The sequence below is a fragment of the Dendrobates tinctorius genome, unplaced genomic scaffold (genome assembly GCF_039654945.1).
Source record: "Dendrobates tinctorius isolate UK_male_01 unplaced genomic scaffold, ASM3965494v1 ptg000074l, whole genome shotgun sequence".
Lineage (NCBI taxonomy): Eukaryota > Metazoa > Chordata > Amphibia > Anura > Dendrobatidae > Dendrobates > Dendrobates tinctorius.
The window spans coordinates 1,829,340-1,846,822 of record NW_027361742.1 but is presented as its reverse complement, the minus strand read 5'-3'; the positions used below and the strand labels follow the sequence as shown (position 1 = coordinate 1,846,822).

At 44.4% G+C, this 17,483-nt stretch overlaps 1 protein-coding gene across 4 annotated transcripts in view; it reads left to right on the top strand.

The window, feature by feature from the left end:
- Positions 1-17,483, top strand: part of LOC141096337 (uncharacterized) — a 252,395-nt gene that overhangs the window by 28,162 nt on the left and 206,750 nt on the right. For 3 of the 4 annotated variants that reach the window (XM_073582872.1, XM_073582873.1, XM_073582870.1), the window contains exon 1: positions 4,467-4,511. The exons of the other annotated variant lie outside the window; for it this stretch is intronic. In XM_073582872.1, the coding sequence (XP_073438973.1) occupies positions 4,482-4,511 (30 nt within the window). In that variant the 5' untranslated portion in view covers positions 4,467-4,481. Of the gene's footprint in view, positions 1-4,466; positions 4,512-17,483 lie in introns of those variants that run through there. 4 annotated transcript variants of the gene reach the window in all.

The window sequence follows — 17,483 nt, the reverse complement described above, 5'->3', positions numbered from 1 at the left end:
ATCACCCCCTTAGTTAGGGAAAAATAATAAAATAAAAAAAATGTATTGATTTCCTTTTTTCCATTAGGGTTAGGGTTAGGGCTAGAGTTAGGGTTAGGGTTAGGGCTAGGGTTAGGGTTAGGGCTAGGGTTAGGGTTAGGGTTAGGGCTGAGATTAGGGTTAGGGGTGTGTTGGGGTTCGGGTTGGAGTTAGAATTGGGGGTTTCCACTGTTTGGGCACATCAGGGGCTCTCCAAATGCAACATTGCGTCTGATCTCAATTCCAGCGAATTCTGAGTTGAAAAAGTCAAATGGTGCTCCTTCCCTTCCAAGCTCTGCCATGCGCCCAAACAGTGTTTTACCCCCCACATGTAGGGTATCAGCCTACTCAGGACAAATTGCAAAACAATTTTTGGGGTCCAATTTCTCCTGTTGCCCTTAGGAAAATAAAAAATTAGGGGCAAAAATATCATTTTTGTGGAAAAAAATGATTTTTTTATTTTCACGTCCGAGCGTTATAAACTTCTGTGAAGCACTTGGGGGTTCAAAGTGCTCACCACACATCTAGATAAGTTCCGTGGGGGGTCTAGTGTCCAAAATGGGGTCACTTGTGGGGAGTTTCAATAGTTTAGGTACATCAGGGGCTCTCCAAATGCACATGACACCCGCAGACCATTCCATCAAAGTCTGCATTCCAAAACGTCACTGCTTCCCTTCCGAGCCCTGACGTGTGTCCATACAGTAGTTTTCTCCCACATATGGGGTGTCAGCGTACTCATGACAAATTGGACAACAACTTTTGGGGTCCAATTTCTCCTGTTACCCTTGAGAAAATGAAAATATTGGGGACTAATTGATCATGTTTGTGGAAAAAATAAGATTTTTTTATTTTCATGCCCGGGCATTATAGACTTCTGTGAAGCCCTTGGGGGTTCAAAGTGCTCACCACACATCTCGATAAGTTCCTTAGGGGGTCTCGTTTCCAAAATGGGGTCATTTGTGGGAGGTTTCCACTGTTTAGGTACATTAGGGGCTATCCAAAGACAACATGACACCCGCAGAACATTCCCTCAAAGTCTGCATTCCAAAACGTCACTGCATCCCTTCCGAGCCCCGACGTGTGTCCATACAGTAGTTTTCTCCCACATGTGGGGCGTCAGCGTACTCAGGACAAATTGGACAACAACTTTTGGGGTTCAATTTCTCCAGTTACCCTTGGGAAAATAAAAAAATTGGGGACTAATTGATCATGTTTGTGGAAAAAATACGATTTTTTTATTTTCATGCCCGGGCATTACAAACTTCTGTGAAGCCCTTGGGGGTTCAAAGTGCTCACCACACATCTAGATAAGTTCCTTAGGGGTTCTCGTTTCCAAAATGGGGTCATTTGTGGGTGTTTCCACTGTTTAGGTACATTAGGGGCTCTCCAAAGGCAACATGACACCCGCAGACCATTCCATCAAAGTCTGCATTCCAAAACGTCACTACTTCCCTTCCGAGCCCTGACGTGTGTCCATACAGTAGTTTTCTCCCACGTATGGGGTGTCAGCGTACTCAGGACAAATTGGACAACAACTTTTGGGGTTCAATTTCTCCTGTTACCCTTGGGAAAATAAACAAAATTGGGGACTAATTGATCATGTTTGTGGAAAAAATACGATTTTTTTATTTTCATGCCCTGGCATTATAAACTTCTGTGAAGCCCTTGGGGGTTCAAAGTGCTCACCTCACATCTAGATAAGTTCCTTAAGGGGTCTAGTTTTCAAAATGGGGTCATTTGTGGGTGTTTCCACTGTTTAGGTACATTAGGGGCCCTCCAAAGGCAACATGACACCCGCAGACCATTCCATCAAAGTCTGCATTCCAAAACGTCACTACTTCCCTTCCGAGCCCTGACGTGTGTCCATACAGTAGTTTTCTCCCACGTATGGGGTATCAGCATACTCAGGACAAATTGGACAACAACTTTTGGGGTCCAATTTCTCCTGTTACCCTTGGGAAAATAAAAAAATGGTGACTAAAAGATCATGTTTGTGGAAAAAATACGAATTTTTTATTTTCACGCCCGGGCGTTATAAACTTCTGTGAAGCACTGGGGGGTTCAAAGTGCTCACCACACATCTAGATAAGTTCCTTGGGGGGTCTAGTTTCCAAAATGGTGTCATTTGTGGGGGGTTTCCACTGTTTTGGTACATCAGGGATTTTCCAATCGCGACATGGTGTCTGATCTCAATTCCAGCCAAAAACATCAAATGGCGCTGCTTCCCTTCCAAGCTCTGCCATGCTCCCAAATAGTGGTTTACCCCCACATGTGGGGTATCAGCGTACGCAGGAAAAATTGCACAATAACTTTTAGGGTCCTGTTACCCTTGGGAAAATAAAAATTGGGGTGAAAAGATCATTTTTGTGGAAAAAATATGATTTTTTAATTGTACCGCTGTACGTTATAAACTTCTGTAAAGCCCTTGTGGGTTCAAAGTTCTCACCACATATCTAGATAAGTTCCTTGGGGGGTCTAGTTTCCAAAATGGGGTCACTTGTAGGGGGTTTCCACTGTTTAGGTACATCAGGGACTCTCCAAACGTGACATGGCGTCCGATCTGAATTCCAGCCAATTTTGCATTGAAAAAGTCAAACGGCGCTCCTTCCATTCTGAGCTCTGCCATGCGCCGAAACAGTCATTCCCCCCCACAAATCAGGTATCAGCATACTCAGGACAAATTGCACAATAACTTTTGCAGTCCAATTTCTCCTGTTACCCTTGGTAAAATAAAAAAAATTGAGCCTGAAGTATTTTTTTTTGTGAAAAAAGTTAGATGTTCATTTTTTTTTTTTAAATATTCAAAAAAATTCCTGTGACGCACCTAAAGGGTTAATAAACTTCTTGAATGTGGTTTTGAGCACCTTAAGGGGTGCAGTTTTTAGAATGGTGTCACTTTTGGGTATTTTCTATCATATAGACCCCTCAAAGTGGCTTCAAATGTGATGTGGTCCTAAAAATAAAATGGTGTTGTAAAAATGAGAAATCGTTGGTCAACTTTTAACCCTTATAACTTCCTAACAAAAAAAATTTTTGGTTCCAAAATTGTGCTGATGTAAAGTAAACATGTGGGAAATATTAGTTATCAAGTTTTTTGTGTGCCATATGTCTGTGATTTAAGGGCATAAAAATTCAAATTTGGAAAATTGCGATATTTTCAAAATTTTTGCCAAATTTCCGTTTTTTTCACAAATAAACGCAAGTTATTTGAATGAAATTTTACCACTAACATGAAGTACAATATGTCACGAGAAAACAATGTCAGAATCACCGGGATCCATAGAAGCGTTCCAGAGTTATGACCTCATAAAGGTACAGTGGTCAGAGTTGTAAAAATTGGCCCGGTCATGAACGTGCAAACCACCCTTGGGGGTGAAGGGGTTAAGACATATATATACTTTTGGCGGTGCATTCTTAATTGCCATACATTGCCATGCACGATATGCACTTTGCGATAATTTAGTAACTTTATGTATGTTTTTCTTGTTACTGCATAGGTTCTGTTTGTACTGCAACCCCTTTTATCCATGCGGTGTGCGGTTTTTGCACGTTATTGTCCACTTCCCCCCATTTGTATCTGGATTTGTCTCAATAAAAATAATAAAAATTATTGACTTTACTTTGGACTTATAGTCGCTTTTTTGGAGCTTTGCTCAATTTGTTTTCATGCAATAGAAGGTTTTCTGGTGGGCTATGTAAAGATGTAATTGAGATCTTCGTGTCACTTGAATTACATGACATTATACCAGTAGTTCAGCTGAAGCAACAACAATCTCTGTCACAATTTCAAAATAACAAAAAAAAGTACGTAGAAGTTTGGTTAGGTTCTTAAACCACCGAAGAACCAACAGAAAAATCAGGTGAACCTGAAGTCAGGAGATCGTCGAGATCAAACAAAGACCTTGGAAATGTGACATATTATCAAGAAATCCAGGTCCAAACAGAAGAAGATGGAAGTTTCCTTCTAAACCAAAGTGCAGAAATGAATTCAGTTGTGAATCAGTTTGGAATGTCAAAAGCCAAAGGTATGAAAAACCGCAATGGAACCATGGTACTTAAAGGGAAGGTGCCGTGATTTGAATTTTTATATTAATAATTATTGATTATATAATCAATTATTTTTAATATAAAATTAAATGAATTACTTTCATAGTTTTTTATTTATTAACTTTTACTTTTGACACTGGAGGCTGCCAATTTTGTTAGTGTGAGCGTAATTGTCTGGGCACGACACTTGCACACCTCACTTTAAGGCACTCATAGGCCTAAAAGACTGCAGTCGGACACCGACCGCATCTCTAACATTGAGGCCGCTCCTCCTGCCTCCTAGCTGTGACCTGGGCACGCCCACTGGACTGCCTAGTCACAGCTGTGGGAGGAGATCACAGCCATTTTGTTGTAGCCCGCAGCATATGCTGTGGACTCTATTTTCCCCTGTCATTGTACACACTGCTTTGAACAGGATGCAGCACTTCCTGATTAGAAGAGGGAAGGTAAGTACATGTTGTTTTTTTTCCTAAGCACCTACTGCTGCTACCTGCCCCAATATATACCTCCCACCACTGTTACCTGCCCCTATATATACACCACCTACCACTGCTACCTGCCCCTATATATACCACCCACCACTGTTACCTGCCCCTATATATACCACCTACCACTGCTACCTGCCCCTATATATACCACCTATCACTGCTACCTGCCCCTATATATACCACCCACCACTGTTACCTGCCCCTATACCGTATATACCACTGCTACCTGCCCCTATATATACCACCTACCACTGCTACCTGCCCCAATATATACCACCTACCACTGCTACCTGCCCCTATATATACCATCTACCACTGCTACCTCCCTCTTTATATACCACCTACCACTGCCACCTCCCTCTGTATATATGGGTCGCCCTCCCAGGGCTGTGGGGTACTCAGTACCGGGCCGGTGTCAGCGGGATGTGTCACAGCGGCGGTGACCCGGTCCATGGCCCTGGGCGCCCAAGTAATGGGGGAATTGAAATGGTGGAATGTGGTTAAATGAATAGTTTGTGACGCCACCTGTGGTGTTCCGCAAGGGAGGTGTTAAGCCGACGCTGCATGCAGACCCGCTGGGACTGATGGTATGGTGCAGCAAAGATGTAAAAGCTTCCCACAGGTGAAGCTGTAGTCCCAGGGCAGTGTAGATGTGGTTGGCATGGGAATGTAGCGGTGCCGGAAGGGTAGGAAGCAGACAAAGACACAGCGGGGTGCTATTTCTGTACCTTTACTTGATAAATACAGTCCAGGGTCCTGATTACAGGTGTACCGGAGCAAGCTAGCCTGGAAGCAACTCAGGGATTCTCTCTCAGCAGATGGGCTGTGCAGTCTCCTCCCTAGCGCTTATTTGAGTGAAGTACTCCTAGTACTGAGTTACACTGAAGTTCCTTTCAATTCTCTTCTACTCTCACTCCTCGTATGGCAGACAGCTGTAGCCGCTATTCCTCTCTTGGCTCACTCCGTGCTGTTGTGCCTCCGAGTCTTAGATGGGAGCAGGGCATTTACAGCCTCCTACTCCTCTGGTGTCTGTTGCAGGATCATTAGTACCCATACAACCATGGAGACCAGGCTCCAATTCATGCGCTCTTGCGGGAGACGAGCTCTTCCTCTCAGCTCTATCTCAGAGCTCCTTCCTCACGTCTGCACTCTTCACCCTCTGAAGACTAACTGACCACTCCATCCTCTTGGCCCTCAGAGAGCACTCCTCCCCTTTATTCCGGTTCAGAGTCCCCCCTGCTGGCCTGGAGTGGAACTGTGTTGCATGTATAGGTTAACTGCGAGAGAGACCCTTCATTGCCTCCAAGCCTGGCATTACCCTCCCTGGAGGAAGGCAAAGCCACTGTGGCGGCCATACTCCTGGGGGCACCACATATACCACCTACGACTGATCCCTGCCTCTAGTGGCAGTGATGTCACCCCCCCATTATATAGTGATAGTGATGTCACCACCCTATTATATAGTGATAGTAATGTCCCCGCCCCATTACATAGTGATGATGTCACTGCCCCCATTATATAGCGATGATGTCACCACCTCCCATTATATAGTGGTGAGCGTCATCGTGTGAGCACTCCCCCCATAGACCAGCACACTGCTCTCCTGAAATTCTCTGTGCTCTTGTCACCCTGTGCCTTCCACCATATATCTCCCTCTGTGACCCCCATAGACCAGCACACTGCTTTCCTGAAATACTCTGAGCTGCTGTCACCCTGCTCATTTTATATCTCTCTCTGTGATGCCCCACAGACCAGCACACTGCTCTCCTGAAATACTCTGTGCTGCTGTCATGTGACATCTCATGTTATGGATTAGGTACCAGTGACATGTAATGGCAGAATAGTGACTGCAGCTCTGGAGGTGACTGGAGGATAAGACACTATGTAACAGCCGAATAGTGACTGCAGCTCTGGAGGTGACTGGAGGATTTGACACGATGTAACAGCAGAATAGTGACAAGAAACAACAACTTCAGAGCAAACACCATTTTACTACTCCATAAACCTAAACCAAGTGGTAAGAAGGGCTGTAATCACATAGGATGCTCTCAAATAGCAATATCACACAAAGAAAGGAACAAGAGCACAAAAGTCCCTAGTAAAATCAGAATCATAATTTATTCAAAATACATATACAACAGACAAATGACAAAAAGGACAAAGGTGAATAGTTAATATCCCAGGTGTAAAGGGGGCTTTACACACAGCGATATCGCTAGCAATATCGCTAAAGCGTCACCGATTTTGTGACGCAGCAGCGATACTGCTAGCGATATCGCTACATGTGATACTTACCTCCGACCGGCTCCCCTGCTGGTTATCGCTGATCACGCGAGAACGTCCTGGGCCGTTTCTCGTCGGCGGCTTCCTGCTGGCGCCGACGAGCGACGTGTGGACGCGGGCGGAGGACGTCATCATCGCCGCGTTTGACAGGTAAGTAACGACCGCTGCTGCGTCGCTGCTGAGATCTGCTTGTTTGGCAGCTCACTAGCGACCATTTAGCGATGCACCAGCGATCCTGACCAGGTCATATCGTGGTCGGGATCGCTGTGCATCGCTTAATATAACGGGGCTCTAACACACAAGAACCACATGTGTTTAAGCGGATGAGAGAGCAAGAATTGGCAACAAACCAAAATAAAGTGCCACTGCAGTTAATAAAAATCAAGATTTCACAAAAAAGGGGTTGCTGGAGGGAAAACAAAAATGCTCAGAATCCAGTCATCAAAGTACCAACAATATAATCCTTGTGTACACTACATGTGTATACAAATAAAGATAAGGAGCAATAAAGTAATTCCTTTCAGTCACAATTAGTGTGGAGCGATACCTTCCGATATCGGGAAATATCGGATCGGATTGGATCGGACTGATACCCCAAAAATATCGGGTATCGCCGATTCTGATACCGGAAACCCATGCAAGTCAATGGGACACAAATATCAGAATGAAAATAAACCCTTTCTATCCTTGCACATCCAGATCGGGAGGGGGGAAGAGTGTGGGTGGTGCGTGGGCGGAGACCGTGCTTGTATGTGTGTGTGCGGGTAGGGTCTGTACGGGCCTCTCGGGGGTCTGTGCGGTCCTTCCGGGGGTCTGTGCGGCCTGCCGGGGGTCTGTGCGGGCCTGCCGGGGGTCTGTGCGGGCCTGCCGGGGGTCTGTGCGGGCTGCCGGGGGTCTGTGCAGGCATCGTCCGATGGGACTACAAGTCCCATCGGGCGATGCTTGCTACAATGACAGTGCAATCACTGTCATTGTAGCAAGCATCGCCCGATGGGACTTGTAGTAGTCCCATCATCCGGCTAATGTGTTGAATGTAAAAAAAAAAAAAAAACATACATACTACATACATACTACATATATACAACATTCATACAACATACATACATACTACATATATACTACATTCATACAACATACATACAAATACATACTACATTCATACAACATACATACATACTACATACTTACTACATACATTAATACAATACATACATATAGACATACAGTACATATAACATAGAGTACATACTCACCATCACTTGTCACTTTGATCCCCGAAGCCAGTGTCATCTGTAAAAAATATTAAAATAACAAACAACCAATATACTCCCTGATCCGCAGAAATCCACGAGTGTCCCACGACGATCACACGTGGAGAACAGCAGCATCAGCTGATGCGACCGCTCTCTAGGGGCTCCAGGAATACAATGACGGGAGGTAGGTAATCTTCCGCACTGTATTCCTCCACCACTGTAAAAAAATAGTCCTCAGTCTCACTTTTGGCATTGCTGTGTGAGAAAGTTCCCACGCAGCTTTTGCCATAAAGTGAGACAAGTGAACTACAGTAACCTTTCAGTGATGCACTGCAGGAGATCGTCGTGGGACTCTCGTGGATTTCTGCGGATCAGGGAGTATATTGGTTGTTTGCTATTTTAATATTTTTTTTACAGATGACACTGGCTTCGGGGATCAAAATGACAAGTGATGGTGAGTATGTACTCTATGTCTATATGTATGTATTGTATGAATGTATTGTATGTAGTATGTATGTTGTATGTATGTAGTATGTATATATGTTGTATGAATGTAGTATATATGTAGTATGTATGTATTATGTAGTATGTATGTATGTTGTATGAATGTAGTATATATGTAGTATGTATGTATTATGTAGTATGTATGTATGTTGTATGAATGTAGTATATATGTAGTATGTATGTAGTATATAGTATGTATGTATGTTGTATGAATGCTGTATATATGTAGTATGTAGTATGTATGTTTGTGTTTTTTATTTTTTTTTTACATTCAACACATTAGCCGGATGATAGGACTACTACTGCCCCATCATTGGCTAATGTGTCAATCACTGTCATTGTAGCAGGCATCGCCCGATGGGACTTGTAGTCCCATCGGACGATGCCTGCACACATACATAACCCCCGGCAGGCCCGCACAGACCCCCGGCAGCCTGCACAGACCCCCGGCATGCCTGCACAGACCCCCGGCAGCCCGCACAGACCCCCGGCAGGCCCGCACAGACCACGCATCATGATGACATCATTTCAGCAGCCAATCACAGCCATGCCATTAGTTAACATGGCTAACATGCCTAACAGGATGTGCCCACACTTCTTAGGATCCTCAACTGGCTCATTGCATTATGGGAACTTCCGATTCCAGTATTCGATATTGTAAAAATATCAGAACTCAGCATTGGAACTCCGATACAGCGAATATCGGCCGATACCCGATATTTGCAGTACCGGAATGCTCAACACTAGTCACGATAACAAGGTGTATGTCCCTTTATTATTGTGACTGGAAGGGATTACTTTATTGCTCCTTATCTTTATTTGTATACACATGTAGTGTACATAAGGATTATATTGTTGGTACTTTGATGACTGGATTGTGAGCAATTCTGTTTTCCCTCCAGCAACCCCTTTTTTGTGAAATCTTGATTTTTATTCACTGCACTGGCACTTTATTTTGGTTTGTTGCCAATTCTTGCTCTCCCATCCGCTTAAACACATGTGGTTCTTGTGTGTTACACCTGGGATATTAACTATTTAGCTTTGTCCTTTTTGTCATTTATCTGTTGTATATGTATTTTGAATAAATTATGATTCTGATTTTACTTGGGACTTTTTTGCTCTTGTTCTTTTCTTTGTGTGATATAGCAGAATGAATGCAGCTCTAAAGGTGACTGGAGGATAATACAAGATGTAATGACAGAATAGTGACTGCAGCTCTGGAAGTGACTGGAGGATAAGACACAATGTAATGTCAGAATAGTGAGTGCAGCTCTGGAGGTGACTGGAGGATAAGACATGATGTTACAGCAGAATAGGGACTGCAGCTCTGGAGGTGACTGTTCCCATGTGTGCTGTCTCTGTCTCCATCCCCCTGTGCCTTGTCTCTCTCCCCATGGGTGCTCTCCATCCCCCTGTGCCTGATCTCACTCCCCATGTGTGCTCTATTATCCACCCTGTCCCTGGTCTCTCTCCCCTTGTGTGCTCTCTTATCCCCCTGTGCCTGATCTCCCCGTGTGTGCTCTCTATCCCCCTGTGCCTGGTCTCTCCCCCTGCATGACTCTCTCAACATTGGGTCACTCTCCCTACTATGCACTTCTCTCCCCCTGCATGTCTCTCTCCCCATGGGTCACGCTCTCTCCTATGTGCTCCTCTCCCCATGCATGTCTCTCTCCCCATGGGTCGCTCTCCTTCCTATGCACTACTCTCCCCCTGCATGTCTCTCTCCCCATGGGTCGCTCTCCCTCCTATGCGCTCCTCTCTCCCTGCATGTCTCTCTCCCCATGGGTCACTCTCACTCCTATGCGCTCCTCTCCCCCTGCATGTCTCTCTCCCCATGGTTCATCCTCCTATGTGCTCCTCTCCCCCCTGCATGCCTCTCTCCCCATGGGTTGCTCTCCTTCCTATGCGCTCCTCTTCCCCCTGCATGCCTCTCTCCCCATGGGTCGCTCTCCCTCCTATGTGCTCCTCTTCCCCCTGCATGCCTCTCTCCCCATGGGTTGCTCTCCCTCCTATGTGCTCCTCTCCCCCCTGCATGCCTCTCCCCATGAGTCGCTCTCTCTCCTATGCACTCCTCTACCCCTGTATGCCTCTCTCTCCATGGGTCACTCTTCCTCCTATGCACTCCTCTCCCCCCTGCATGCCTCTCTCCCCATGGGTCACTCTCCTTCCTATGCACTCCTTTCCCCTGCATGCCTCTCTCCCCATGGGTCACTCTCCTTCCTATGCACTCCTTTCCCCTGCATGCCTCTCTCCCCACGGGTCGCTGTCCCTCCTATGCACTCCTCTCCCCCCTACATGTCTGTGTGATACAGCGAGCAGCACCAACTAACAGAATCTTTGCTGCCCTGCCATCCTCTGTGAACATCTACTTGTCAGTGTAACTTTGCAGTCATCAACAAAATGGCTTTGCACTGTTTCTGCAGTGTGTGTGCCGGCTCAGACGCTGCAGAAATGCTTAAAAGAAGCTTGCCATTAAATTGCATGCGTTTTTGGCTTTTTGTGCCAATGCATGTGTTTTTAAACGCTCAGGAATCGCTTAGTGGCTAAAAACGCAGCATGCTCATTAATTTCCGCATAGCTGAGCGTTTTTAGCCTTCCCCAATGTTCCCAGAAAACGCTGGGTAACGCTGGTAACTAACATACACATAGGGTTTCTAAGGGACGCACGTCCCTTGGATACCCGATGTGTACGTTAGTTACCAGCTGATTGCTGATCTCCCGCCTGTCACACGCAGCGATGCGTGCTGGCCAGCGGGAGACCAGCGACCAAAGAAAAGTCCTGGGCTTTCCTACAGCGATCAGCGATACCGGCAGGGGGGCGATCGTTGATCGCTGTCACACACAGCGATCTCGCTGGTGAGATCACTGTTACGTCACAAAACTTGTGACTCAGCAGCGATCTCGCTAGCGAGATCGCTATGTGTGACGGGGCCTTTACATTCAATAAATACAAACAGGCGGGGGGGCGGGCATTTCTGTAGATAGCAACTACGACTCGACCAAGTATCAAAGCAACAATTGGAAATTTCTGTAGATATGTGAAAAAAAGGCACCAAAAAGACTGGAATGCTGTTAAGAAAGTTCTTTGATATTTTAAAGCGCCTCAAGACATAAATTTTAGGATTTCTGCTATAAGACATAAAACCTATGTGGATGGCCATATGGACATGTGGCTGGTGATTGTGGAATAATGCTTATTATTATATATATTGCAAGAACTACTAGTTACTACTGTTTAGTAGTGCATGAGTTTCTATCTCCAGTAATAGTGTTACATTGCCAGTAAAGCAAAAAACAACAGGAATTTCGTGTTCACTGTGTGTAGCTGAAGAACATTTTACTTTCACTTTGCAAGCTGACAGACAAGATCTTAAGCTATAAGAAATACCAGTTGTAAGCTGTTATCTGTGTTCCTAAATAAAGATATACTCACTGTTAAACGGCTGGACAGGACCGAGATTAATCCGCTGTCAACCGTACCTGCCAGAGAAATTGATATGCTGCGGATGTGAAATACACACCACAGGTCAGTTTATGCTGCGTTAGTAGCCAAGAGGTTTATATAAATTCCATCCACTTTGCTGGAATTATAAGACACTGCGTTTTTGATGCAGCAAAAGAACGCAGTGTCAACAACTAACTGAAAGCTAATTGTGGGAACGTAGCACACGTTGAGTATTCGGTAAGTTTTTTTTATTTAAATATTTGTAAGCCAAAGCCAGGAATGGAACAACCAGATGAAAAGTATGGTAGAAACACGTGCACAACTTCTGCATTTTTCACCCACTCCTGATTTTGTCTTACAAATATTGAGGTTAGATACTGACCAAATACTCAACATGTGCACGTGGCTTAACCCCTTTGTGACGGGCCAATTTTTTAAATTCTGACTAATGTCACTTTATGTGGTCATAACTCTGGAATGCTTCAACAAATCCCAGTGTTTTTTTTGTGGCACATTATAAATGTATGATAATAGTAAATTTAGGTTGATATATTTTGTGTTTATTTATAAAAAATATCAGAAACTTGACAAAAATGTAAAAAAAATTTCAGTTTTCAAACTTTGAATGATTATCCCTTTAATCCAGATAGTCATACCACAGAAAAACATTAATAAATAACATTTCCCACATGTCTGCCTTACATCAGAACCATTTTTTAAACGCTAATTTATTTTGTTAGCCTTTTAGGAGGTTTAAAAATTTAGCAGTATTTTTTCATTTTTTCAAGGAAATTTACAAAATTTATTTTTTTGAGGGACCTATCCAAGTTTGAAGTGACTTTGGGGGTCCTATATATTGGAAAACCCCAAACGCGATACCATTTTAAAAACAGTGCCCCCTGACATATTGAAAACTGTTGTAAGGTAGTTTATTAACCCTTCAGATGATTTTCAGGAATTAATGCAAAGTAGTATAGCCGGAATGAAAAAGTGTTTGTTTACCACCTAAATGTCACTAACTTCTGAACTGACCGCTAGAGCTGGGAGACTCTAAGGGTACCGTTACACCTAGCGATGCACCAGTGATCCCGACCAGCGATATGACGCGGTCAGGATCGCTGGTGCATCTCTAGGTGGTCGCTAGTGAGCTGCAACGCAGGCAGATCTCACCAGCAACATCGCTGGGGACAGGGATCGCTACTTACCTGTCAGACGCGGCGATCCTGCGTCCTCCCGCCCGGCTCCAAGCATCGCTCGTCGTCACAGCAGGAAGCGCCTCAGGAAGTGGCCGACGAGAAATGATCCTGGAGCTTCTCGCGCGATCAGCGATAACCAGCGGGGGAGCGGGTTGTAGGTAAGTATCACACACAGCGATATCTCTAGCAATATCGCTGCTACGTCACAAAATCGGTGACTTTACAGTGATATTGCTAGCGATATCGCAGTGTGTAACGGAGGCTTTAGGCCACTATTTGGCCATGAACAGCTATGGCAAACATCAGGACCACACAATCATAATCTCGTTGTGTCAATTAGATTAAAGCAGAAGCTCCCACAATCTATTAACCATTTATTTGATGTAGTCACTTTTGACAGCAGCAGCTAAGGGGTTAAACAGATATGAACGGTGCCAACACCGATCATTTGTGATACAGCAAGTTGTCAGATATAGTGGACAGCCGAAAGCTGCTGGATTGTCACCTGTATGGGGATGATATTCTCATATATCTCAGGTCAGTAAAAATACGTATTGGCTGTCATGAAGGGGTCAAAGGTAGATAACTAGCACCTGCCTTGTATGAAGCGTGATTAGCACAAGTGAGAGCTGTGCCAGTTTGGCTTTGATCAGCCTTTGATGGACCACCATAAGAAAGTTTAGCAGGCTGCTGTGAGACATACAGTGTATGTGAAGCTTATGACAGTAAGGGCCCCGTTAAATTTAGCGATGCACCAGCGATCTCGACAATGATACGACCAGGTCAGGATCGCTGGTGCATCACTAAATGGTCACTAGTGAGCTGCCAAACAGGCAGATCTCACCAGCGTCGCAGCAATGATCCAGCGATGCTCGGCAGTCGCTCTTACCTGTCACACGGCAGCTATGACGACTACTTCCGCCTATGTCCATGCATCGCTAGTCGGCGCCAGCGGGACACCAACGAGGAGAAAATGGCCCAGGACGTTCGAGCACAGTCAGCGATATCCAGCGGGGGGCCGGTCAGAGGTACGTGTCACATGTAGCAAGATCGCTAGCGATATTGCTGTTGCGTCACACAATCGGTGACGCTTTAGCGAGATTCTCACTATGTGTAAAAGGCCCTTAAGAAAGAATCCAACTCAAAGTTGACGATAACATTTTCTCACAAAGAGGCAATTAGAGAGAAGTTACAATCTATTAACAAGGCCGAATGCATGTTTGCATTAAATGATCCAAGCTCAGACCACAATATCTGGCCTGACCACAGCTCTTCTGAAGAGCTAAATAGTCTCATAGACCAAGCACAGATTGTACAATAAGGGACAAGTCATTCAGACAAAGTCTGGAGTCACACTAGCATACACTGTGTTTCAAATTATTATGCAAATTGGATTTAAGTGTCCTAAAGATGTAATTTTTTGTTTTTCAAATAAACTCATAGATGGTATTGTGTATCAGGGCTCTTTGGATCACTGAAATCAATCTCAAAAGCCTGTGATAATTAGTTTACAAGATGAGCTCAATTAAAGGAAAACTACTTAAGAATGATGTTCCACATTATTAAGCAGGGCACAGGTTTCAAGGAATTTAGGAAAGAAAAAGGATCTCTCTGCTGCTGAAAAGCATCAAATTGTGCAATGCCTTGGTCAAAAGATGAAAACATTAGATATTTCCCAAAAACTTAAATGTGATCATCGTACTGTTAAGAGATTTGTGGTTGATTCTGAGCACAGACATGTTGTGCTGATAAAGGCAGAATGAGGAAGGTTTCTGCCAGGCAAGTTCATCGGATTAAGAGAGTGGCTGCTAAAAAGCCATTACAAACCAGCAAACAGATATTTAAAGCTGCTGGTGCCTCTGGAGTCTCTCGAGCCTCAAGGTGAAGGATCCTTCAAAGGCATGCTGTGGTGCATAAACCTACTATTCGGCCACCCCTAAACAGTGTTCACAAGCAGAAATGGTTGCAGTGGGCCCAGACATACATGAAGACTAATTTTCAAACAGTCTTGTTTACTGATGAGTGTCGCGCAACCCTTGATGGTCCAGTTGGATGGAGTAGTGGATGGTTGGTGGATGGCCACTATGTCCCAACAAGGCTGCGACGTCAGCAAGGAGGTGGAGGAGTCATGTTTTGGGCCGGAATCATGGGGAAACAGCTGGTAGGACTCTTTAAGGTTCCTGAAGGTGTGAAAATGACCTCTGCAAAGTATATAGAGTTTCTGACTGACAGCTGTCTTCCATGGTATAAAAAGCAGAAACATGCCTTCAGGAACAAAATCATCTTCATGCATGACAATGCACCATCTCATGCTGCAAAGAATACCTCTGAGTCATTGACTGCTATGGCCATAAAAGGAGATAAACTCATGGTGTGGCCACCGTCTTCCCCTGACCTCAACCCTATGGAGAACCTTTGGAGTATCATCAAGCAAAAGATCTATGAGGGTGGGAGGCAGTTCACATCAAGACAGCAGCTCTGGGATGCTATTCTGACATCCTGCAAAGAAATACAAGCAGAAACTCTCCAAAAACTCACAATTTCAAAGGATGCAAGAATTATGAAGGTGATATCAAAGAAGGGTTCCTATGTTAACATGTAACTTGGCCTGTTAGGATGTTTTGAAGTTAAATAGCTTTTTTGTTCAGTGAATGTGACCTCCTAATGCTGCAAATTCCACAAATGAGCATTTTCAGTTCTTTAAAACATATCAAATGTTTGGAAATTCTAATGTGCCTAATAATTTGGAACAGTGCAATTGGAGTTTTTATTCATTTTGGAGATTATACTGTTATTATTGGTAGGTTTCTTCAATAAAATTTGATGTATACTCTAACCGGTGATGACCTTTATTAGACTGACTGTCATTTGTACCGACATTTAGGAAAATCAGAGAAAAATATCATTTGCTTTATAATTTGGAACACAGTGTATAAAAAATTGGTCTGATGTTGATCCAGGAAAGGACAAGTGTCATGCAATTATAATGCGACTTTTCTCAATTAGCATCTGTATGACATGCATATACAATTCGTATGCAATGCATTTTTAATATCATCTTTTACATACTGTAATTCTTTATGTAATTTAAAGCTAGTTTTCCAGCTAATAAAGCAATCTTATAAAAAGATTGAGTAGATAAATAGAATTGATTGAATGATGTCCATGAGATACATTAGTGCTGTGCATGCATAGTTTATTGTACATGTATTTAGCTAATAATTGAAAAAATGGAGTGGGGGTACCTACATTTGTACTAACCAGCCAAGGAAAAGCAGACCACTGGGGCTGGTCTTGTAAAGGAAGGGACTAATATCCATGTTCCTTCCCAGCCTATTAATATCAGTCCTCAACTGTTTGCTTTGCCTTTACTGGTTATTAAACAAGAGGGACCCTTAAAAAAGTAATGTGGGATCCTCCCTATTTTTAATAACCAGCAAAGGCTCCATACACTGAATGAAGAAGATGGGGATCGTTGTGGGACCTTCATTTTTTGATTACAGCGGATGGTGTAGATTTTTTTAACCCCTTTCTGCCATTGGATGTACACTACTATCCCTTCCATGTGCCCTGGGATGTACTGCCCATGGACAGCATAGTATGTCATGAGTGATCAGCCGTGCTCACAGGAGGAGCACGGCTGATCGCGGCCGGGTGTCAGCTGATTCTCACAGTTGACACCCAGCACTAAGGGCCCCGTCACACATAGCAACTCACCAGCGATCCTGACAATGATATGAACTTGTCAGGATCGCTGGTGTGTCGCTACATCATCGCTGGTGAGCTGCCAAACCGGCAGCTTCACCAGCGATCAGCACCAGTAACAACGAGCGCACGGCGTCACTGTGTACCTTTAGATACCAGCGCGCTGGTGCAGGGAGCTGGTAACCAATGTAAACTTGTAACTTGTAATCAAGGTAAACTTGTGACTCAGCAGTGATCTCTCTAGCGAGATCGCTGTGTGTGACGGGGGCTTAAGTGTAAGGAGTGGCCCGTCCCGGCACTTGAACTCCTCAGCATGATCGCAGCATTCTGGAGCCAGCAGAGGGGCTGACAGCCCCTCTGTCTTTGGATCGGAGACCCCGCAGCATGACGTGGGGTCCTGATTGCTGCCATGGAGACCTGATGTCATCATGACGACATCCGAGTCTCCAGACCTGAGAGACTTCCTGTCATGCACAGTGATGACCAGGAAGTTTCTCAGGACAGTGTAATAGAAACTGCAGCACTGACAGCTTCTATAGCATGC